The sequence below is a fragment of the Anabrus simplex genome, chromosome 6 (assembly GCF_040414725.1).
Source record: "Anabrus simplex isolate iqAnaSimp1 chromosome 6, ASM4041472v1, whole genome shotgun sequence".
Taxonomy (NCBI): domain Eukaryota; kingdom Metazoa; phylum Arthropoda; class Insecta; order Orthoptera; family Tettigoniidae; genus Anabrus; species Anabrus simplex.
Window position 1 is genome coordinate 214355521 of NC_090270.1, and position 25996 is coordinate 214381516.

Consider the following 25996-nt stretch of genomic DNA (forward strand, 5'->3'; position numbering starts at 1 on the left):
GTGAGAGGCCGGCGCGCTGCCGCCTGAACCACGGAAGTTCATTTAATAAATAATGCTATTATTATAGATTTAACGCATTATTTTCGTAATATGATATTTCTAGGAACAAAGTGGTATTTTTGATGAACCTAGGTGTAATAAGGGAGTTCAGTAGTGGTACGGATGGATTAATTAGGACTCGCTTAAAGTAACACAGGGACACAACCAGTGAAGCAAGTTGTAAACGAGGCTGAGAAAATCATGTATTTATACTTTAATAATAATAATAATAATAATAATAATAATAATAATAATAATAATAATAATAATAATAATAATAATAATAATAATAATAATAATAATAATAATAATAATAATAATAATAATAATAATAATGTGTACTTATCTCTTCCCAGTTATACCAAGCTTGTAGATCAATACACCACTATTTTTGTATTTTTAAAATAAAACTAGTTTTTTTTTGTATTCCACTGATTGAAATCAATAACCACTCATTTTCTGCAATTTTGAAATGTATTTTTGGCGCTTATGTACATAACAGCTACTACTTTGAAAACTGACATATTGATTACTCTTTTCTATAATTTAACCAGAAGAAAATATATATGGGAATAATAATAAGACGGACAGAAAACGTCTTTTTGTCCTTCTAAAAACTTAAACAAATGGACTTGACTGATTTTTGATCTCGTGACTTCAATTGTTTGGCGGATAACGCACGGCACACGAGACATGGCACTACAACGGGTCTGTTCGTACAGGATGGAATATTTTGCGTTGCTGATGTTTCATTCGGTATGAAGTCTTCCGATGTTGATCAACTGCTATATCGAAAGAAGAGCACCAATCACCACTCTGCAATCTATCCAGATTTACTTAGATATGCAAAGAAGCATTTTGTTACGGGTCTATTAAGTTGTCTCAGTGGATTAGTGATAGGGTGCCCCTCTAATGATCCCAAGTTCGTGGCTTCGGTCTCGGCTGAGAGAGTTGATTTTTGAAGAGCAGGCCAAAATGTTGGCACTTCATCTCATTGTTGTTGGCTTGTTAAATAATACTCTGGTAGCGTACTTAGTACAACTCGACTAAATTAAATTAATTCAGCCATAGGCATCGTACAGAAGAGTTCTGCTTTCGTTACTAGATAGCAGCACAGTTGGAAGGTCAAAAATGAGAGATACTGCCTGGATGGCATCTGTTCAGAAGGTCTGCAACACTTCTGCTTCCTCCTCCTATTATTATTATTATTATTATTATTACTATTATTATTATTATTATTATTATTATTTCCGACTCCTTGGCTAAATGGTTAGCGTGCTGGCCTTTGGTCACAGGGGTCCCGGGTTCAATTTCCGGCAGGGTCGGGAATTTTAAACATCATTGGTTAATTTCTCTGGCACGGGGACTGGGTGTATGTGTTGTCTTCATCATCATTTCATCCTCATCACGACGCGCAGGTCGCCTACGGACGTCAAACAAAAGACCTGCACCTGGCGAGTTGAACCCGTCCTGGGATCTCACGGCACGAAAAGCCATACGCCATTTCATTTCATTATTATTATTTTAAGTCGCACGAACTACTTTTATGGCTGTTGGAGACGCCGAGGTGCCAGCAAATTTACCTACACGAGGCTGACGTATACGGGAACCTTCAAATACCACTGCACTGAGCCAGGATCGAACGCGACAACTTGAGTTCAAAAAGCCAAACGCTCTACCGTCTGAGCCACTCAGCTCTGAAATAGAAGGACACTCAGTACAAACATTGTCTATGAATTGACCTTCGTTGGACAAAACACATGAATTTCCTGATCATTGATCAACCGTTCGTGATGATCTCTGGTCATAGATATTGGATATCACTTCCAATACACCCTTTTGAAATGTCAGTTTCTCCTGCAGACTAAATCCCTCAACATGAGGAAGTAAACCTTTAAAGAAATGTAAATCAGGGGAATCAGTTGATTTACTGCTTTCAGCTTCGCAACTCAGCACTGCCTTCCTATCAATTTCTTCATTTTGCTTTATGTTTCTTATAACTGGCACCTGCCGACCAGGATATGTGTTGACGGCTTCTTCACGCGTCTCTGCGCGTGCAGCATCTGAGGTGCTTTCAGGGTCATCCTCCTCATCCTCATCTTGAAATATTTCATTATCTCCTGGGTGCTCACGGTCGCTGGAAGATGGAATGCTCCCATTTTGCCTTAAAGAAAGGAAATGTATATTCATTATGGATCACAAATTTAACTAGGTCTAAATACAATGGCAGTATATAATTATGTAGCATACAATTTGAACATTCCTAGACGTTCGGTCCATTCAAAGACGTTTCGTTCAACATTATTTTGTCCGGACGATGCACGTGTCCAATACCATTTCGTCCAATGCCTTTCCGTCCAATCACCTTTCGTACAGTATTACGAATGATGTTTATTTCAATGACTTCTATCTTAAGTTATTTCATCTCGTATTGTTTTAGGTTTCCATAAAACAACAAGAACAAGCCCTGTGGAGCTACAGACCTGAGGAGTCTTGGCCTACCAAGCGACCGCTGTTCAGCCCGGAGGCCTGCAGATTACGAAGTGACTTGTGGTCAACGCGATGAATCCCATCGGCCGTTATTCTTGGCTTTCTAGACCAAGGCCTTTGTCTCACCGTCAGATCGTGGTGATGATTACTGGTTAAGAAGAAGTACAACTAGGCAACCATCCTTTATTAACACTAATGAGATGGAAAAAAATGGATGAAGTCCGACACTTCGAAAAATGAGTGTATCGGTCAAAGAAAGAGGACCACAACGAAGGGCATGAAAATGACTATCTAGCCTGGAACAAGTAAGTGGAAGCAATGCCAGGACTCCGCTAATGGTCCTGTGGTCGCCAACCCACGTTCCCAAGTTAAAAGTCTCTGTGTCCCCTTCTAGTAGCCCCTTACGACAGACGGATACCGTGGGTGTTATTCTACCATCCCCACCCACAGGGGGTTACCGTCAGATAGCTCCTAAGTTTATTGTTCTCACATAGATTGAGTAAATCTCGAACCAGCCCTTACACCCATGTAAAACTCGGTGACCAAATCGGGAATCGAACCCGGAGCCTCTGGGTAAGATGCAGGCTCACTACCCCTACAACGCGATGAGTTAAGTTAGCAAGTCTACATTTCTTCAAAGATTGAGTCAAGAATGGGAGGATAGTGGTTGTAAATAAGAATTTTCTGTATAATTATTGTTGATTACAAAAAGGCGTTTGATAGAGCAAACAGAGCAAAACTTTTAGAAATATTGCAGTAAGAGTTAAAAACACTATATCAGAATGCAAACCAGTCAAAAGCGGTGTACGAGCGCGTTGCGGCCTATACCCCTTCTTTTTATAATCTACTCACTGTACATGAACGCTCTTGTAAAATATTGGAGACTTCTTCCCAGGGATAGTCAGTAGAACGAATTAATACCTAGACTACTCCCTATCATTTGACAGCAATAACGATATCGATAACAGCATTACAAAATTTAATAAAACCATGGGTACTATCAATTCAGTCATGAAACCTTCTATAGTCTAGAGAACCACAAGATTACACATTTACAGAACTCTAGTCAGACCTGTTCTCTTGTAGGGAAGTGAAGCATCAACCATCAGGGAAGGTGAATCCCGAATCACCACTGCAGAGATGAGAATCGTGAGGGATACACACGACGGGACCACAAGTGGGATGAGGAGGTGATAAAAGAACTGAAGGTAGAACCCATGTTAACATTCGTAGGATTCGAACCCCACTGTTGGCATCCCTGAAGATGGTTTTCCATAGTTTTCCATTTCCACAGCCGGCAAATGCTAGGACTGTGCCTTAATTAAAGCCACAGTCGCTTCCTACCGACTCCTAGACCTTTGATATCCCTCGTCGCCATAAAGACCCGTGTCCGTGCGACGTAAAACCAATTGTAAAAAAAAAATTTAAAAAAAATAGAAAAATCATAGGAAAAGACCGAAAGAACTGGAAGGACCACGCCACAGAATGGGAAGGGAAAGAACCCTAAAGCAGATCTTACGATACCAGCCCCGAGGAAGTCGTTCTATTGGACGACCAGATAAGAGATGGATCAAGACCTTAACAGGCCACTTGGCCTAATACCTGTTTAGATAACGACGACGAAGACGATGACCATGATGATGTTGATGACGAAAATAATGAAAATTAAACATTTAATTCACAATACACCCAAAGTTTTGCAAGGAATATTACAAGTTTTTCTTTGTAAATTGTTAATAGTTACTTCGAAAGAGCTGGTGTTACGCCGGAAATTCAATTTTGAACGAAAATATTAACATAATATTACTTGAATGAAAATGCATTGAGCACAATGTCACGGGGCATAAACATACTTAGACGGGTAAAAGATTGGACGAATTCATTGTTTGGACGAATTTTACAATTGGACGAAATGTCTCTGAATCAAACGTCTGGGGTCCAATTTAATTATTTCATATTAACCCTTAAATTAATGAGTTTTTATTTTAAACTGAAAATCATTTTTAGTATTTAATGCCTATAAAGCAAAAAATGATTTTTAAAACTCTCTGACTAAAGTTAAAGTGAATTAATGATTAACTGCATGCAGCTCATCAGATACATCATGCTTTTACCACTTTAAAGGCACACCACTTTTCGTTACACTCATAAATTCACTCATTGGTAATACTTTCACGGTATACATACAGAAATTTTTCACAATCAGATAACAGACAAACCACTGTAAGACAGTTGGAAAAACAAAACGGATACACACAAATATCAAGAAATATTTGAAAATGCACATAGCAAAATTAATTTCAGTTTGTACTCAAAGAGAATTCAGTTCTCACACATCTTTTTTTTTTTCACTCAGCTGACGCTGGGTGTGGAATGCTTTGAAGCAATATTCCTGTTCTTGTGGTTCTTGTAGAAGCACAATGTATTCATACATTTGCCACATTTCCCCCAGGAAAACCCTTTGCAGCCTGTAGAGAGCTTTTTCAGCAGAAGATGTAGGTATACAGTATATACACAAAGAAGAACAAAGTCACCGGGCGAGTTGGCCGTGCGGTTAGGGGCGGGCAGTTGTGAGCTTGCATCCTGGAGATAGTGGGTTCGAACCCCACTGTCGGCAGCCCTGACGGTGGTTTTCCGTGGTTTCCCATTTTCACATCAGGCAAATGTTGGGCCTGTACCACGGCCGCTTCCTTCCTACTCCTAGCCCTTTCCTATCTCATCGTCGAAATATGGACTATCTGTGTCGGTGCGACGTAAAAACAAATTGTACAAAAAAGGCCACGTGAGAACTTTCAGTTCGAAGATACACAACAGATCATTGATGTAACACAGAGAAAACTAGATTTTAAGGAACCATTTACATTCCAAAACGTAAAATGTGTACAATACTGTGTCTTATGGCAAACCCGTTTAGGGTCAGTTTCCTAAATAAAGGATTATATATCACGACTGTTCTGTCGCTCATTTCTGCCGCCTATGAGCGACCGTGAATACTCGACAATGTGAGAATTTATACGAGAAGTAACACTATGCGTTTGCGGAAAGTAATCTGAGATATACAGTGAAATGAAGTATGTTGCTTCAACCGACCGACCGACCGACCGACCGACCGACCAATACTGATCTGCATTTAAGGCAGTCGCCCAGGTGGCAGATTCCCTATCTGTTGTTTTCCTAGCCTTTTCTTAAATGATTGCAAAGACATTGGAAATTTATTGAACATCTCCCTTGGTAAGTTATTCTAATTCCTAACTCTCCTTCCTATAAACGAATATTTGCCACAATTTGTCCTCTTGAATTCCATCTTTGTCTTCATATTGTGATCTTTCCTACTTTTAAAGACACACTCAAACTTATTCGTCTACTGAAGTCATCCCACGCCATCTCTCCACTGACAGCTCGGAACATACCACTTAGTCGAGCAGCTCGCCTTCTTTCTCCCAAGTCTTGCCAGTCCGAACTTTTCAACATTTTTGTAACGCTACTCTTTTATCGGAAATCACCCAGAACCATTCGAGCTGCTTTTCTTTGGATTTTTTCCAGTTCTTGAATCAAGTAATCCTGGTGAGAGTCCCATATGCTGGAACCATACGTTACTCTAGTTGGAGTCTTACCAAAGACAAATATGCCCTCTCCTTCACATCCTTACCACAGCCCCTAAATACCCTCATAACTATGTGCAGAGATCTGTGCCGTTTATTTAAAATCATATTAGGTGATTACCCCAATGAAGATCTTTCCTTATATTAATTAACACCTAGATACTTACAATAATCCCCAGAAGGAACTTTCACCCCGTCAACGCAGTAATTAAAACTGAGAGGACTTTTCCTCTTTGTGAAACTCACAACCTGACTTTTAACCCCGTTTATCATAATACTATTGCCTGCTGTCCATCTCACTACATTATCGAGGTCATTTTGCAGTTGCTCACAATCTTTAAACTTATTTATTATTCTGTACAGATTAACATCATCTGCAAAAAGCCTTATCTCTGATTCCACTTCTTTACACACATCATTGAATATATAAGAAAACATAGAGGTCCAATAATACTGCCTTGAGGAATTCCCCTCTTAATTATTACAGAGACAGATAAAGCTTCGCCTACTCTAATTCTCTGAGTTCTGTTTTCTAGAAACATAGCCATGCTTGCCAACTACAGCATGCATTTAACAGTTCAGAATCTAGAAAGACAGAAATGCCTGTACTAAAGCAAATATAAGTAGTGTTGTAATTTATAAAATATATACTCACGGTCTAGATTTAGTGAATGGGTGCAGAAATTTCATACATTCTGATAAATAATACTCTTTGTGGTCCATGAATCCTTCACTGCTTTTCATCTTTTTATTTTTTGATCTCACATAGGATGACCTAAGGACCCTCCAACGTCTTTTACAATCGTTCTCTGAAATAAAATAAAAATAATTATGAGATGGTGCTAAATTTTTACTTCATAGATTACAATATTTTAAAGCCATGACATATTTTGCACCTAGACACTCTTTCACTTTGCTGCAATATCAGATTTCCCGTGAAATGTCCTCAAAAATCACTGCAGCAATTTGTAATGCATTTATGAAGTTTCTTTTCTACAAGTTGCTTTACGTCGCACCGACACAGATAAGTCTTATAGCGACGATGTGATAGGAAAGAGCTAGGAGTGAGAAGGAAGCAGCCGTGGCCTTAATTAAGGTACAGTCCCAGCATGGGAAACCATGGAAAACCATCTTCAGGGCTGTCGACAGTGGGAATCGACCCAGTATCTCCCGAAGGCAAGCTCACAGCTATGCGCCCCCTAACCGCACGGCCAACCCGCTCGGTTATTAAGTTTCTTCAGGAGGATGAACGCTTGTAAATTTCCAACAGATACGAAGAACTATGGAGTGTTCCTAACTGTATGGGAACTATTGATGCAAAGATTGTAAGGGTTAGGAAACCAGAGATAGTGACTATGCAGAACGGGTCGTGGTAAGCTTGCATTTGGGTGATGGTGTATTCGAATTCCACTGTTTTCCGTGGTTTCTTCTGTTCACCTCAGACTCATAATTGTATCTTAGTTAAAGCCACAGTCGCTTCTTTTCCAGTTCTAGCCCCTTCCTAACTCATTGTTGCGAGAAACGTGTATGCACTGATGACGTTAAAAGTCGTTAGTATAAAAAGTTTGGTTCCATTTTTGCCGCTGCGTGCTGTACAGATCATTGGAATATAAAACCTAAGTTCGGTATCTTATCTTCAAGAAACTTAACACAAAGAAGAAAAAAACAGACCAGAGCTGAAGAAGGTACAACAGCATCGTTCACATCGTCATTCAGCTGTGTGTTATGGTGTAAAAGAACACAATCCCTTTATTCTACGGTACTTGTGAGCAAATATTTATGTCCATATTACATTTCCTTTCCTAATGCATGTAGGCGGTTATCTCTTTTTCTTTCGTAGTAACCAAGAGATTAAGTAGCATGTAACATAAGACAAGGCTTTTGCTTGATTTATTGCATGTCATGTATATCCTTTCAAATATGTAGTAGTTGAGCTCATAGGAATGAGGAGTGCCGTCTGAAGGAGGGGAATAAAGTTTTCTCAGTTTATCTCGTGGTATGAGAAGAGGAAGACGTCTCGATGAAAGGGTGACTGAACCCCAATGCTGTAGGAGTAAATTCATTACTTTTGTATTGTGCGCCCGGTGGTTATCTTGCATTCAGTTTTCATGCTATTACAGACATAGACATTATCGAGAAGAACAAACGAAAGCCTTGTGTGGTTTACGGAGGATAAGGATTAGTACGAAAAACGTGACTTTGTGGAGAATCGTCAACTGCATCAAGTGGAAGTGTAAAAGGGGGCTAACTAGTACGAGTTCGGCTCCATTGTTAAATGGTTAGCGTGGTGGCCTTTGGCCCAGAAGTCTCAGGTTCGATTCCCGGACTGGTCAGTGATTTTAACCTTCATTGGTTTATTCCAATGGCTCGGGGGCTGGGCGTGTATGCCGTCTTCAGCATTAGATTTCATCATAGGTGAGACCCCATCCTCACAGACGCGCAGGTCGCCTATACGGCGTCAACTCTTCGGAGGCCATACGCCCTTAACTATTAAGAATAACACTAGATTAAGTACCGCTCACCTGTGTGGCGAGGAAGTGCAAGAGCACTTTTCTAACGCAAGAAAGAATTTACATGGAAGAGTTTTGGCAGTTATTCAGCTGCGGCTACGTACGGTCAACAAAAATATCTTCTCAGTCTAAACGACGATGCAGGGTATTATATTATTGTAGTTCTTCATAGGTTAACAACCGGCACCTCAAAGCTCTGCCTAGAAGTGAGTGAGATGGAAAGACAATATGAAATATGGCGAACAGATATCGCAACACAGCGCGTCACTCCACGTGGAGTTGACAAGGAACTGTCATCCAGCATCCTCAGGTTTTCATTGGATACAGAAGGGCTCTCACCGGTGCACCCTGCTCTGCTAAAACTGTCACTGGCGTGGCACAAGTCAAGGAACATAAAACCAGAGGTTTGTTTTCGGCAGGATAAGCCTTACTTTTGAGAGCAACAAGAGGACAAGGACAGTTAAGATCGACAAAAGCATAGCGAACAGTTTCAAGGATTTGGAACAAACAGGTGGTCTAATGAAATGCCTTAGGAACAGGGGCGTAGCCAAGAGGGGTTACTGGGGGTTAGACTCCCCACCCCCGGTGCACAGTTTCCACTACAAGCTATGCACAAGAAACAGTTTCCACGAACCCTTACCAGAGTGTGCATGCAGCCTCTGCGGGAAGACCTGTAAGCGCTACCACTTCAGCGAGTGCCACAAGCGCACTAAATCACTAATGGAATTTAGCAAAGAACAATGAACCTTAACTCTCTGCACGTTTGTGCGCTTTTCTTATTAATAATAATGGAAATTTTACAAAAATAAAATAAACAGAAACTGACAATAAACTAAATAAACATTCAGAGACACAACTGTAGAGCCAACAGGTCTGTTGAATATATTTTCTAAGAAGCCTTAAAAATTGGATTTTAGTTTGTAAACTGAACATACCATTCGCTGTAAAACTGTTGAACTTGATCGTTTTGTTGTTGTTCTGTATTTTAATGTAAGATTTTGTAGTGTACTGCAATCTGAATATCAACACAATTCACTTGTAGCAGTGTCCTTACAATGACAAGCCTTGCATGCACCTTCATGTGAACTGTCATCGTTTTATAACTATACCCACCCCGCCCGCACCCCTCCTATCGGCCAAGCCTGGCAACGCTACTGCTTAAGAATATGTCTAATGTGCAAAATCGATATTAAAATGATGAAAAAAAGAACTGCCTTATGGCTTTTACTGCCGGGAGTGTCCGAGGACAAGTTCGGCTCGCCAGATGCAGGTCTTTTGATTTGGCTCCCGGAGGCGACCTGCGCGTCGTGATGAGGATGAAATGATGATGAAGACGACACATACACCCAGTCCCCGTGTCAGCGAAATTAACCAGTTATGGTTAAAATTCCCGGCCCCACCGGGAATCGAGCCCGGGACTCCTGTGACCAAAGGCCAGCACGGTAACCATTTAGCCATGGAGCCGGACATTGAAAATTATGATTGATAGACTTCATAAACTGTTGTACCTTCCAGCGTTCAATCTATTCAAGCCTCTGTGAATGAACTAACCGCCTCCACAATCCTCAATTTGTAACACCGATTTATCCATGGCCTCGTTCAGTTCCACATCTCATACATTTAAATAATTAGAAACAGTCTAAACATCGTCAACTTCGTCTACCTCTGCTTCTCTTACCCTCCGTAGTCGAGTCCTTTATTATCTTAAGTAACTTGCCGTCTACCTTTCGCCCCAGATTTCCCCAACATCGAAGCCTTTTGTACGCACATCTTTATCCATTGAGTTCACTTCTAACAGCGCTTATCTCCGCATGGCGAGAGTTTTCCAGCCTGTCCTTTTTTACCGACAATCATTCTCGTTGCCTTGAAGACCATGGAGCAACCCAAGATTCTCTCTCAGCAATGACAACCCCCCGTGGGCGGGGTCCCTATAATAACATCCACGGTATACTCTGCCTATCGTAAGAAGCGATTAAATGGGGCCCCAGGGGCTCGTAACTTGGAAGCGTGGGTTGACGACCACGGGGTCCTAAGCTGAGCCTTGGCATTGTTTCCACTTACTTGTGCCACGCTCCTCACGTTTTTCTTTCCTAAGCGACCTCCCTTGGCTGGCTCTCGTTCTCTTCCGACTCCGACGGTATTCGGTTTCCGGGATCCAGACAGTCTCTAATTTTCGCACCCTTACTGGCTCTTGTCTTTCTTTGGCCGATACATTCATTTTTGGAAGTGCCGGACGTCTTCCATTCTTTCCCTCTAGTTAATATTAATAGAGGATGGCTGCCTGGTTGTAGGTTACTTCCTCTTAAAACAGTAATCACCACCACCACTTAGCAAGGACACAATCGAGGGACCTGATTACGTGGTTTGGGTCACGTAGCTGTCTGGACATGTGGGTTTGAGCCCCACTGACCTCAGCCCTGAAGATAGTTTTCCGAGGTTACCCATTTACACACCAAGATGTACCTTAATTAAGGCCACGGTCAATTCCTTCCCGGTCCTAGCTATTTCCTTTCCCATCGTCCCCTCAACACCTATGCTATGTCGGTTCGAACTGAAACAAACAAACAAACAAACAAACAAAGAGAAAATACAGGTCTTTATTTATGCTTGGCAAGGACTTTCTCGCTCGACCTTGACCGCCGATGACAGGCCGCTACCGGCCGCTGGCGCGCGCGGTTTCCGGCACTTTCTTGCAGTTGCTGAGAGCTGAGCTCTGAGATAGTAGCGTGTTCAATGAAGCTACTGCGTACTATACGTCGTATTGTATAGTGTTTTATTGTGATTGTGTATAGTGCTGTAATGTATATGAAATATTCGTTACGTGAACGTGTATATCTGCACAATACTTACATTAAGTGCAGAAAATCGTGCGCTAGAACAAGACAAACGTTTCCAGTAGAGATGGGCACTATCGACTGATAACTATCGAACTAGTCGATAGTTTAAACTATCGTAATAGTCGACTACTTTAAAAAACAAGTCGACTGAATTCAGTCGCATTCCCGCCACGCATCTCTCCACGTTTCACTGTCCAGTCAGCACAAAACAAGTCGACTGAATTCAGTCGCACTCAAGTCACAGCAACATGGAAGCGAATGGAACTATCGGTTTATGGTCACTTCGGATATGTAATATATAATTATGTTAACTTCATATGTACGTACCTACTATATATGGCGATTTTCTCTTGTCGTTTATATGCTCTTTATTTCGTTGCATATTTGTTTATGTTAATCACGTTAAGCCCTATTCATACATAAGGCATAACTATAATAATAATAATAATAATAATAATAATAATAATAATAATAATAATAATAATAATAATAATAATAATAATAATAATAATAATAATAATAATCTGAATAACTATAATAATAATCTAGAAAATACGGTAGTATTGTGTTTGGCTGTTCTCATTTATACAGTATATCTTGATTGTGTACTACAGCAACGCGTTTTACATATTATTATTGTTAGCATTGTTCGGGAATAGAGCCTCATTGTCGTCTTTCTACGTTTCACTGTCCATTTAGCACCACGAAAGGCCATTCGTATGATGTTGGTTCGTATTAAGGGCATCTCTCTATCTATTAGCCCCGTGTACTAACGAGTGCGTAAATCGGATTTTAATGGGTGTCTATACAAGTGATTTCTAATTATTGGTAAATTACGTTAAAATGAGTAGAATTCGTAAAAGTACGACTCTCCACTTTTGATACGGAGATTTTCGACTGGAAACATTCGAATGTTTTTCATGGACTGACTACTTGCGTTATATGAATACTTTCATTCGACTGAAATCATTCGATTGTTCAGTCTTCTCGACAGGAAGTAATGAATACTTTTGTTCGACTGAAAACATTCGACTATTAAGTCGATAGTTCGAAGGGACTATCGCCCGACTAGTCGATAGCGGTTTTCAGTCGATAGTGCCCATCTCTAGTTTCCAGCGAAATATCCAGACAGACCCATTCCTATCAATCGGACAATAAAACAACTGGCCAAGAGATTCAAACGTACAGGTTCAGTAAACAATAAAAATAGACGTAAAGGTCGTTATCTCCTTAGTGAAGCGTGTTTGGTACGAGGGTCATAAGTAAAAATCTGTGCCCCCCTCGTAGCCCAGATTTAACGGCATGTGATTTTTATTTGTGGGGAATGTTAAAAAATGTACTTTATGGGAACAACCCTCACACACTAAACTTAAAGACAATATAAGAGCTGCAATTGCATCCATCAGTGCTGAAGAACTTGGTAGAGTAACCGAAAACTTCATTAGGAGATGCCGATTATGTTTGGCAGCGCATGAGCAACATTTTCAGCATAAACTTTAAAAATGGCAAGTAAAATGCATGATAAATGCATGATAATGATTTTGAACATAAACTGTAAACATGGTGAGTAAAATGCATGATAATGATTTTGAACACCGTATTCTGCCGTTCATACGCACGCGCGGTAGCCGGCAACTGAACCGTCACTGACGGCCAAGGTCGAGCGAGAAAGTCCTTGCCAAGCATAAATAAAGACCATGTAGAAACAGAAGCAGCAATGACACAGGCCTTTCGACGCATCTACATCTGCACTGACCAATCTGAGGACTGGATTATTGTTAATAATAATAACAACTAATTTTGTCCGGCTCCATGGCTAAATGGTTAGCGTGCTGACCTTTGGTCACAGGAGTTCCGGGTTCGATTCCCGGCAGGGTCGGGAATTAACCTTAATTGGTTAATTTCGCTGGCACGGGGACTGGGTGTATGTGACGTCTTCATCATCATTTCATCTACATCACGACGCGCAGGTTGCCTATGGGAGTCAAATCAAAAGACCTGCATCTGGCGAGCCGAACTTGTCCTCGGACACTCGCGGCACTAAAAGCCATACGCCATTTCATTTCATAACTAATTTTATCTCCAGATTGTAGAAGTGCTCCGCTCCTGAGCCCAAGTTGACATTTACATTATCACTATTGATATTATCAGTCTCAAGTAATTTTCCTATGCATGACGCATTCTAACCGACTACAGATTAAGGTGTTCATGCCAGAGACAAACTAATTTCCTTAGGCCTAGTATAGCTCTACTTTTGAGGAAATATCACAGACTTATCGTGTATCAAACAAGCCCCACGGTGCAACAACCGTACCAAGCGACCGCTGCCCAGCTGGAAGGCCTGCAGATTATGAGGTGTCGTATGGTCAGCACAACGAATCCTCTCGGCCGTTATTCTCACGGTCAGATAGCTCCTCAGTTGCAATTACGTAGGATCTCGAATCAGCCCTCAGATTCAGGTAAAAATCCCTGACCTGGCCAGGAATCGAACCCGGGACCTTCAGGTAAGAGCCAGGTACGCTACCCCTACACCACGGGGCCGGCTCTTATCGCGTATCAAATACGTATATTTAAACACATATTTGTTGAAGAACTAATCTGAGCCAAGTGATGTATTAGCCATTCACCTACCTGAACAATTTTCCTTCAATTGATCTTTCACTGCAGCAGCTATCTCTGCCCAAATCTTGTCAATGACGTTCTTCTTTGAATATCCAGTCTTCGTGTAATCATAAATAACAGGATACCTCTCCACAATGCTAACAAACTGGATGTTAAACTTTTGATCGTCCCTCATGATGTATTAGACAGTGCTCTAAACTCGAGACTGTAGTAAGGAGGGAACTTACACACGAGGCGGCAGAGACACACAACACATGACGCACGCAACACGCCATGTGCACCAGTTCCAAGCGTTGCTATTCAGGCCAGATGACACATTGCAGTCAACACACTGCGTGTGTCATGCGAGTAAGATAAGATAGACCAGATGGGCAGTGTTGCCAATTCTTAAAATAAAAAGGAACCGGGCGAGTCGGCCGTGCGGTTAGGGGCGCGCGGCTGTGAGCTTGCATCCGGGAGACAGTGGGTTCGAATCCCACTGTCGACAGCCCTGAAGATGGTTTTCCGTGGTTTACCATTTTCACACCAGGCAAATGCTGGGGTTATACCTCAATTAAGACCACGGCCGCTTCCTTCCAACTCCTAGGCCATTCCTATCCTATCGTCGCCAGAAGACCTTTCTGTGTCGGTGCGACGTAAAGTCACTAGCAAGAAAAAAAGGGCACTAAAACAAGAGAGTTTAAAACACCAGAAAACTACCAAAAATTACTGGCTCCTTCAGGTCATCTGGATGATTCCACTAGGACAAAACTTACATCGGCCTTTCTTCGTTTCCTACGGAAGCCAGTGTCCATATGCATCATACCTGACATCATCGACTGGCCTTGGAGCAAATTTGTTTGACTGGGTTTTGGAACTGGACTGCCGTTTGGTCGCCCACGCTTCCGATTCAGAACCTGCTTTGTCTTAGTCAGTGCTTGAGACATTTCTAACTGAAATAGCAGTCAACCACTGACTACTGCAACAGTAAAACACAAAAACAAAATTCCCATGTATCACTTGACCAATCTAATGTCTATTCTGTATAGCTCAAGCGACATATCTGCTAGATCTACTCCACCATAAGCTGATTATATTATTACACCACTTGGGGACAGTCTGTTGCCACAGTTTTCTTTTCCGACTGGCTCAATCGTAGTCTTTTATCTTCGGGACCTACACCTACGTTATGTAGAAATAAAGTCGATTACCTTCCTATCGAACAGCCGAATCTGCGAAGTCAGATATTGTCCACTCAACAAGCTTCTCAAGAATATCCTCATTTCTGTCTCTTTCAGTTCCCTTCCAAAATGCTTAATTTTGCTCAGTATTATTTTGAGGTTAGGATATGGTAACACAGTTTACCCCTTAAGTCCCAATGTTGCTTTAGGTTAACAACAACATCATACCTATTTATAACAAAATAATATATTTAAATATAAGTTTATCTGGTGCACATGGTATTTTTAAACCTTTTTACACCAAACAAAATAAATACACTCCTAATGGAACACATTCTCACTTATAAAATGCAGAATGTAAACACAAAGATATAAACCTCCATGACTATGCAGTACACCACTGTCAACTTTTTTATCTAAGAGAAATTATATATGACTTTTCTGCCATCTGTTGACTGATTATGGGAGGTTACACCTGTAGTTAATTCACAGCAACGTTGAGACTCAGGGGAAAATAATAAGGTTAGTGCATGTACGTATTGAACATTGTGTTAACCTAAAGCCACATTGGGACTGAAAGGGCCTTCGTGTTATGTTAAGAACAGTGGTGCAGTCCGAATGGCGGAGGAAAGTTTTCTTTCCGAGCGCCCGATTCAAACTGACGAACTCACTCCTATTTGTTATGTCAGAGAGCCAGCTGCTGCCTATTGCTGTGCATCAGAGGAGGGAAGGGAGGGGAAATGGAAAGTGGGAGACAGAGGTAATGCGCGACACACCACACATCCTGAACAGAGTCCAAAAGTTCACTACTACGCCGTTTTGAACTGTGCATCGAGGTAGAAGGTAGTGGTGGTGAGGAAGTACATATAGGCAACCATCCTCTATATAACATTTGTACCGGGTGGTACACCTCCACGCCGCTAATTCAAACTTTGCGCCAGTTGAAACTCCTCTACTGGAGGAAGTCTGAACTTTATCTACTGTGTTAATTTTCAAGTTTCTCAGAAGATGTCACTACTTGTAAATTTTGAAGTTCTGAACTGGGTCGTTTTCGATGTATTTTTGTTTTGCCTGTAGTAAGAAGTGTGGACAGTCTCTTCCAGATGGCACTACTGAAGAACTACAATTATGCACCCTAGTGCGAAGTGAAAGAACTGTGCTTTTTGGAGAAATTTGGAATTCATAAGTTTGTTCTTTGTTAAATTTCTTTCAGTTATTGTTTAAGTTGGCAATATTAACCCTTTCTTTCCGCCAGCTTTGAATTCGACCAATGAGTAATTTCTGTAATTAATTTTCCACCAATAATGGGTTTTTTCTTCATCTAGTGTAGGGGTTTTCGTTGTTAGCCAATAAACTTCTTGTGGGAGGGTGTTCTCATTCCTGAAACGCCTCGAACTTTCCACGAGGGTATATAAACTGCTGATTTTCGGGTCTCCGCGCCACTTCAGTCACATCTATCAGTGTGTAAAGTACGTAGCAGGGGGCGGGAAGCGCCTCTTTCTTCGGGCAGCAGTTCAACCACCAGGTAATGGCCGTTTAATAACTTCTTTTCTTGCTAGCTCAGCAGTTTAACTCTCGGGGCAGGTCCGAAGCTTTTCTACCATGTAACTTTCCCCTGAAATGTAAAGACACTTGTATCAATTCTATCTTTTTAAACTACATATTGGGATAGAGAGTGCTTAACCCTCTCGAGCTCCCACTCATATTGCATTGAGGTGAGCTTATTTTCACTACCGTTTCTTCCTTAACGTAATGTAAATTGTCTCCTTCTATAAGTCACCTCTTTAGTATGGGATTAGCCCTTGCAGTAACGGCCTAGTGCCAAGTAGGTTTTATATAAAGTGTATTAGGAGTGCAAGAACGCCTCCTCTCAAGTTGGTATTTTAGAGGCCATGTAATTGACCTGTTTCTTTACTTAATAGGCCTCAGTAGGTTGGGTATTTTTACCCCTGTTTTCATGTCCTTGGAGGACAACTTGAAAGTGGAGTTTGGTGTGGCCTTTGATAGGCTTGAACTTAAGAGCGGGTTGCTCTTTCTAAAATTTTGTTTTCTGCGCGCCTCGAGGAGGCTTTACGGTGTAATTGGGAGCAAGTGCTCCTGGGCATGATTGGGGTCTTCTGCCCCTTTGTTGAATTCTGTATATCGTAAGGTTGGGCTTATAGCTCAAGAATTGTGTGTCTGGCTCTCGGAGCCCAATTCTGTAACTCTGTAATTGTACATTATCGATTTGTGTTTCGGCTACTGAGTACCTGTTCTATTTGTTATTTCCTAATCTTAAAAAGAAAATATAACCTTGTTAAATTTTATCTTAACTTTAATTTCGTATTTTGAGACCTGTTCCCTCCCGCACCTTCTTTCACCTCTGCTAATCCACCAAACCTCGGTAACAACATTAATCACAGAAAAAAAAGGAAGGGATCCGACACTTCGAAAAATTAAGGTATTGGCCAAAGAAAGACAAGGGCCACGAAGGGCGTGAAAATCGAAGTAAGAGGGGGGGGGGGGATATTGAACATATATGTAATCAAATCTTTGGGCGTATTGTTTCCTTCATTTAGTATTTCACTCCATTTACAATGTTGTGAGTGAAGGAATACACAATCGAGGGGGGGGGGGGCAGCGTTGCATTTTCGAGCATATTAAATACAGTAATAAAGAATGTTACTGCGACCACCAGACGAAAGGAGAAACGATCTGATACATTCCTTGACTGACAAATGTGTCTTAATTACAGTGTGTTCTTGTACTGCGTGTGCAGTCAGGGCTGTTTAATAAACGAACTATGGATATTGCCTGTAACAGACAAGGACACTCCTGTGCGAGTCGAATGAGGAAACTTGTGTGTACGCGCGGAGCATTATCTCTGTCTCCATCATACACCCCACTCCCCCCACTCCCCCCACTCCCCCCACTCCCCTTCTCATTCCTCAAGCATGGCAGCGGCTTCTGCTCTGGTATAGCAAATACTCTACGACGAGTTCGTCAATTTGAATCGCGCGTCCGGAAGTAACAAAGTAATCACATTTTCTCTAAAAGAAACATCTTCTCCGCCAATCCGATTGCACCATCGTTTTTAACATAACATGAAGAGTACCCCTGTTTTTTGTTTTTTGCCGATATAGTTAAGATACACCTGTATTTGGTTCGTACAGGGATTCCAATCCTGGACTGAGAGTTTGAACGGGATTCACTTGGCCTCGTGAAAACAACCGAGACGCTGTCTGATAGGAGAAGCAGAGTTCCCGGTCAAAAAGTGAAGCCTGTGATAGTACAATATCACACCCTCGCAATGTATTCAGAAGTAGGAGATATTATTGCCATTATTATTTATTCTTGATATAAAGTGGAAGGTCTCCATATGTGATATGAGTAATTTATTTTGTACATACGGATGGGAAAACAGTGCCATTTTTCAACTTGGAAAGTTTGCGTGAGTCATGCGGGCATGTAAGAATCCAATGAGGTGGCCTTGTTATTATCTTGTGGCACGGAAGTGGTTCGGGGCGTAGTCTTGGAATGACAAGCGGATCTTCTACTTGTAATTGGATGGCCAGGATCAGTCTAGATGTATCATGTGAGAAGAAGGGGAAAGCTGAGGTCTATTTAGGCATGAGAGAAAACGGCGGAAGGGACTGGACTTCAAGCTTTGGTAGGAAGACGAGATGTAACTTTGGTAGAACGTGGTTTGTTAATGTTTGAGGAATGTGAAGTTTGGTAATAACCTACAACTGTGGAGTGCTTAGGCACTTGGTATTGTATCACGTGGCGGCTTGCTATTATATGTTGGGAAAAGCTATGGGGTACTGTATCTCAGACTTTCCACAATTTATGTTCTGGAACAGCAAGCGTGTTTGCTCGAGTGAATGTGTCATTAAACCAAGTGTTAGAGTCAGTGAACACAGTATTATAAGGTACAGTATCTGTGTGATATAACAAGTATCAATAATGAGAATATGCAAGTTGTGTTGATACATAGAGACAGTGAAGGGTATTCATCCACATATATACAGTATGCTTTGCAATGAACTTTCAACGGACTGACTGCAAATGGTAGCTTGGTACTCGCTTTTGATTTCCCACTGTTTTGTTGTTGTTCTTGTTGTAAATATGGAGTCTTCCAGCGGTATTTTGTGAGTGTATTTTATGTATATATTGGTGTGTTGATGAGGTGCTCATGCACGGAATTCGTTCAGAATATAGTTAGTTATTTTAGAATCAGTGGAGTTATTGATGAACCTAGGTGCAGTTCCTACCTATTTAGTCTATTTCAGAGGAGGTTAGGTAAGGCCTGAAGCAGATTTACCGGTACACAGCTTTATGTACACGCCCTGTTCTATCAGAATTCGAGGAATCTATTCTGGTGAACTCTGGCGCTCATTCTACGGACATTTCGATCATTCATTTTTATTAATTTAATTTTAGTAATTTATTCAATTATTTATTCATATAACTTGAATTACTGTATATTACAATTGACGCCCAAGCTTGAGGCAATTAAGTGACTTGACGTATTTCCTTTAATTCCAGGTGGAACATAGGGCCTCGACGAAATTTCTCCAGCTTGTTCTATCTCCACCAATGCTTTCACCTCCCTCCATGTCTTGTTAACTCCAGCAATTTCCTCATCTATGGTTCTCTTCCAGGTAATCCTCGGTCTGCCTTGCCTGCGACTGCCTTGTGGATTCCAACTCAATGCCTGCCTTGTGATGCTTTCTTGTGGTCTTCTCAGGGTGTGCCCAATCCATCTCCATTTTCTTCTGATGATCGGTTCCTGTATGGGACTTCGACTTGTGGCCTCCCAAAGGTCTTTGTTTGAGTGGTCTTTGGCCACCATATTCTCATAATGTATCTCAAACTCCGATTTATAAAAGTCTGTAAATTTGTGATAATATCTTTGGCCACTTTCCAGGTCTCACTTCCATACAGTAACACAGATTTAACATTTGAGCTGAATATCCTTAGCTTCGTTTTAATACGAATGTGAGGGGATCTCCATATTGGTCGTAACTGTGCAAAAGCTCCTTTGGGTTTATTTATACGACTAGGCAATTAAGCACATATTTTATTATATTCATATTTGATTATTTTTATCATATTGCAATGGTTAAGAATTATTATTATTATTATTATTATTATTATTATTATTATTATTATTATTATTATTATTATTATTATTATTATTATTATTATTATTATTATTATTTGCATGCATTACAAGCTGAGAAAGTCGTCACGCTGACCATGTGACACTGTATATTTATCTTGGCAGCTGTCTTCGCAAGAAAGGGTCCTTAATGGGTTTTATGAACCAGGGTTTACTTCTCTACTTTATTTTTGAGCTCTAGAATGGGATGTATTCAGTCACAAAACGAATCTTCTCCCACCGCTGTTTCCATACCCTGATAGGGTCACGGTGTGAACTGTGTCCCGCGTATGGACTTGGACTTATTTTACGGCCGGATGCCCTTCTTGACGCTAAAACTAGATGGTGTATTCATTATTACCTGTTTTTTACTATTTGCTTTACGTCGCAACGACACAGATAGGTCTTATGGCGACGATGGGATAGGACAGGCCTAGGAATGGGAAGGAAGCGGCCGTGGCCTTAATTAAGGTACAGCCCCAGCATTTGCCTGGTGTGAAAATGGGAAACCACGGAAAACCATCTTCAAGGCTGCCGACGGTAAGATTCGAACCCACTATCTCCCGGATGCAAGCTCACAGCCGCGTGCCCCTGACCGCACGGCCAACTCGCCCGGTATTACGTGTTTTTTGTTGGTTGGCAGTGTGCTGTGTGTATTGAGACAAACACAGACGCCCTCTCTTCGAGTTGCAAGGATGTTGAAGGTTGTATGGTCCTAGGAAAGGTAGATGCTGCATGCAGGAAAATCAAGGAAACCTTTGGAGAAAGGAAATCTAGGTGTTATGAATATTAGGAGCTCAGATGGAAAGCCACTTCTAGGGAAAGAAGACAAAACAGAAAGACGGCAGGAACATATCCAACAACTGTATCAAGGTAAAGGCGTAGATGATTTGGTTCTGGAACAAGAAGAGGATGTTGATGCTGACGGAATGGGAGACCCAATTTTGAGGTCAGAGTTTGACAGAGCTATGTGTGACCTAAATAGGTACAAGACACTGGAATTGATGACATTCTCTCTGAATTACTGATTGCCTTAAGAGAAACCAGCATGGCAAGGTTATTCCAGCCGGTGTGTAAGGTGTATGAGACAAGAAAGGTGCCATCCGATTTTCGGTAGAAGGTTGTTATACCTATTCCCAAGAAATCCGGTGTTGACCAGTGTGAAAAATACCGCACCATAAGTTTAGTATCTTATGCTTGCAAAATTTTAATACGTATTATTTACAGCAGAATGGAAAGACAAGTTGAAGCTGAGTTGGGAGAAGATCAATTTGGCTTCAGAAGAAATGTAGGAACACGTGAAGCAATCCCGACTTTACGTCTGACCTTAGAGGAGCGAATTAAGAAGTACACGCCCACGTAAATGGCGTTCATAGATCTAGAAAAGGCATTCGATAATGTTGATTGGACCAAGCTATTTGAGATTCTGAAGGGGATCGGGATCAGATACTGAGAAAGGAGTGTGGCAAGGCTGCAGTCCCCCCCTCCTCCTCCTCCTTTTCAATGTTTACATAGAAAGGGCAGTAAAGGAAATCAAAGAGGAATTTGGAAAGGAAATCACAATCCAAGGAGAGGAAATAAAAACCTTGAGATTTGCCGATGATATTGTTATTTTGTCTGAGACTGCACAAGACCTCTAGAAGTTGCTGAATGATATGGACGAATAATTCTTGGGTAGGGAGTACAAGATGAAAATAAATAAGTCCAAACAAAAGTAATGGAGTGCAGTCGAACGAAGTCAGGTGGTGCAGGTAATATTAGATTAGGAAATGAAGTCTTAAAGGAAGTAGATGAATATTGTTTCTTGGGTGGTAAAATATCTAACAATGGCAAAAGTAAGGAGGACATAAAGTGCAGACTAGCACAAGCAAGGAAAAGCTTTCTTAAGAAAAGAAATTTGCTCACTTCAAACATTGAGATAGGAATTAGAAAGATGTTTCTGAAGACCTTTATCTAGAGCGTGGCTTTGTATGGAAATAAAACATGGACGGTAACTAGCTCAGAAAGAAAGAGAATAGAAGCTTTTGAAATGTGGTGTTACAGAAGATTGCTGAAGGTGAGATGGATAGATCGAATCACGAATGAAGAGATACTGAATCGAATTGGTGAGAGGAGATCGATTTGGCTAAATTTGACAAGAAGAAGAGATAGAATGATAGGACACATCTTAAGACACCTAGGACTTGTTCAGCTGTTTTTTGAAGGAAGTGTAGGCGGTAAGAACGGTAGGGGTAGACCAAGGTATGAATATGACAAGCAGATTAGAATAGATGTAGGGTGCAATAGTTACGTAGAAATGAAAAGGTTAGCACAGGATAGCGTGCCATGGAGAGTTGCATCAAATCAGTCTATGGGCTGATGACTCAAACAACAACAACAACAACAACAATAATAGCGTGTGGTCTCCGAAGAGGCCTGGTACAGATCATTCGAATTTGACGCCGCATAGGCGACCTGCGCGTCTGTGAGGATGGGGCCCTGCCTATGATGAATTCTAGTGAGGAAGACGGCAAACACATCCAGCCCCCGACCCGCCTGGAAATGAACCCGGGACTCCTGGACAAAAGGCCAGCATGCTTACCATTTAGCCATGGAGCCGCACATTGGCCACGATGATTTAAGACTGTAAAATGAAGTAATATTTAAAACAATGTTCGCCTTTGTGATGTAGTGGTTAGTGTGATTAGCTGCCACCCCTCGGAGGCCCGGGTTCGATTCCGATGACTGGGATGGGGTCCATTCAGCCTCGGGAGGTCAACTGAGTGGAGAGGAGTTCGACCACCTCAGCCATCTTCGAATTGGTTTTCCGTAGTTTCTCACTTCTCCTCCAGGCAAATGCCGGGATAGTTCCTAACTTCAGGCCACGGCCGCTTCCTTCTGTCTTCCTTGCCTATCCCTTCCAATCTTCCCATTCCCCACAAGCCCCCTGTTCAGCATAGCAGGTGAGGCCGTCTGGGCGAGGTGTTGGTCCTCCTCCCCAGTTGTATTCCGACCAAATGTCTCATGTCCCAGGGCCGAGCCCTTGAAGAGGTAGAGGTGGGATCCCAAGCTGAGTCCGGATGGGGGGGGGGAACCAAAACTGGACGGTAAACTGATTAGTAGAGCCCTGATTTCCACGCAAATGCATGTTCCTAAATAAGCTGGTTACACTCCTGAAACTTTGCAAATATTCGTTTTATGACTAACCAGTTCCAAACAACCGTACTTTTTCCGTGCATGTTTGCATGTTTTGGCCTTTTTGGTAGAAAATTCATGCATTATGCATATTTTGAAGATATTGGATTTAGTAGCGAATAATTTCACATTTATATTGTATTACATGACTTTTATTCTGACTTTGACGCATATATTATGTTAATTTGCATGATAGTGCCTTTTTCTGAACATGGATTTGCAGAATTTGGGACCGTACATCCACGTTATTTGTTTATTATTGAGAGAGAAAGAAAATGTATTCTTGGTATATTACTTCACAACCAAAGTTAGATGCATAGAGGAGCTATAATCCAGTTAGCCAAGCACGTTCTTTTCTGTTGCTTGAATAAACATTGACATAAGCGGGAAGGACCCCGTCGACCTCTCTAATCCTTAGAAATAAGGTGTTCCAGTAAAAACTAACCGTAAATTTGGCGTTACTACAACGTGATATCTTTTTTCGTCTATGTTAGACGAAGATATCAAAACTTCAATCTTACTTCTGTAACGCCGCGTTTCTGAGATAGCAGCTTACAAACCTTGGTTTTGCACTGAATCCTGTTTTCTTTTCCTGGAATTATCTACCCCGAACTCCGAACTCTCACTGTTCACATGCCTGAGGCCAAAATAATTGAGAAAAGAAGGGAGTTGAAAGCAGCACGCTTATACGCTTCAAATTGCAATTTAGTGTTGGACTGTACTGTGAAGTGCTGGTGTCATGCCACCTGTTAAAAGTATACGAAGAGACCTCGTGTCTAAATGGATTGAGGTAAGCAATTTTTTAGTTAATTTTCGAAAAGAGATCTCTTCAGATATACTTCTTCCTAAAGGACTTCATTTAAGTATGAACCTATCACTTCTTGTGACGTAGAAAAATCATTTTCCGTGTTCAGCAATGTCCTGTCAGATAAACGAATGAACTTAAATTAAAATATGGAGAAATTAGTTGTTGTACAATGTTGCAAACGGAAGTGAAAATATAACAATGTGGAACTAAATTTTGATAGTGCATATTTTCCACTTGATTGTGCATGTTTCGTCATTTGATGTTGCAGGAATGCATGCATATTTTGAGACTTGATAGTGCATGGAAATCCAGGCTCTACTGATTATATTATAATTAAGAACAACAACAAAGTTTTGATGGTCGTTATCGTTGAAGTAGAAGTTGCAGGTTCACTCGCCGCAGCTGGCCAACCAACCAGATCAATGTGCACGGGCTGTATGATGGTGTGCTCAGATATCGATTGGTCCAGGCAATTCTGCTGTATCAGGTCGTTCCTCCCAGCGATCTTATAAAGAGATAATACTGCACATGAGCATTTCCCATATAGTCTACAGATTTTACAGAAAAGTTTAACACAAGATTGAAAAAAAGGTCTTCTGGTCTTTCTACAAACCACTGTATATTCAGTGAGTTTTAAATGACACGCCCCTGGATGAAGTTTGATCGAGATCTATTAAGTCGTTTATCTGGGATGGTGGAACAAACACACAAACAAACCCGAAAGCTAAAAACCACTGATACGGTCTGAGTTCACCTCAAACGGATAAATATATCAAAATATCGCAATATAAATGAAATTACAGACAGCGTGCTCCTTACAACTTTACATATAAGATTTCCATCGTTCGTAGACGGTTGTGTTCAGTAATTCGTTTTATTTTATTTTCACCGCTCATAGACGGTTGTGTTAATTAGTTTACTTTTCCACAGATATGGTTGGATTAAATTACCATCGGGTGCTTATTGGAGTTTTCCACTGTAACATTATTTCGAACGTAATCTGAAAGTTAGGTGTTTCATTTATTTAAGTCTAAATTAAAGCATCTTATTAATTAATTTTGGTTCAATTGAACAGTTTCAGTTTATATGCGTGTTTGAGCATTTTTATTGTAAAATATTTTCATGTTCTCAGGTTATGACATAACATGGTGCAATATATTTTATTTTATGATCGTTTGCTATTGAACTTTTATAGTAGCATGTCTTGCAGTAAGCATGTTCGCTTATTAAATAACACCTTATAAAAATTTCATAACGGATTCAAGTACAACTCTAAATATGAAGTTTGATCGAGATGTATTAAGTCGTTTATAAAAGCAGCTCGATTTGTTCTGGGTGATTTCCGACAAAAGAGTAGCGTTACAAAAATGTTGCAAAGTTTGGGCTGGGTAGAGTTGAGAGAAAGAAGGAGGGCTGCTCGACTAAAAGTGGTATGTTGCGAGCTGTCAGCGGAGAGATGGCGTGGAATGACGTTAGTAGACGTATATTTAAGGTCGATTCACACATCTCCGGGACGTGACGGCGCTCTCCGTTTCCGTATCCGTCCTTTCCGACATGAATATTTCACGTCTGTACTCACACTTCAGTTCCGTGCAGTTCCGTGCAGTTATA

General features: G+C 41.1%; 1 protein-coding gene across 1 annotated transcript; it reads right to left on the bottom strand.

Moving 5' to 3' along the window:
• Nucleotides 1-338: 338 nt before the first annotated feature.
• Nucleotides 339-14375, bottom strand: LOC136875666 (uncharacterized). The gene is made up of 3 exons (XM_067149214.2): nt 14110-14375; nt 6787-6940; nt 339-2203 (listed from the first exon to the last, which is right to left on the bottom strand). Exons 1-3 carry the CDS (start codon nt 14273-14275, stop codon nt 1813-1815), a joined length of 711 nt encoding a protein of 236 aa, XP_067005315.2. The 5' UTR covers nt 14276-14375; the 3' UTR covers nt 339-1812.
• Nucleotides 14376-25996: the final 11621 nt, after the last annotated feature.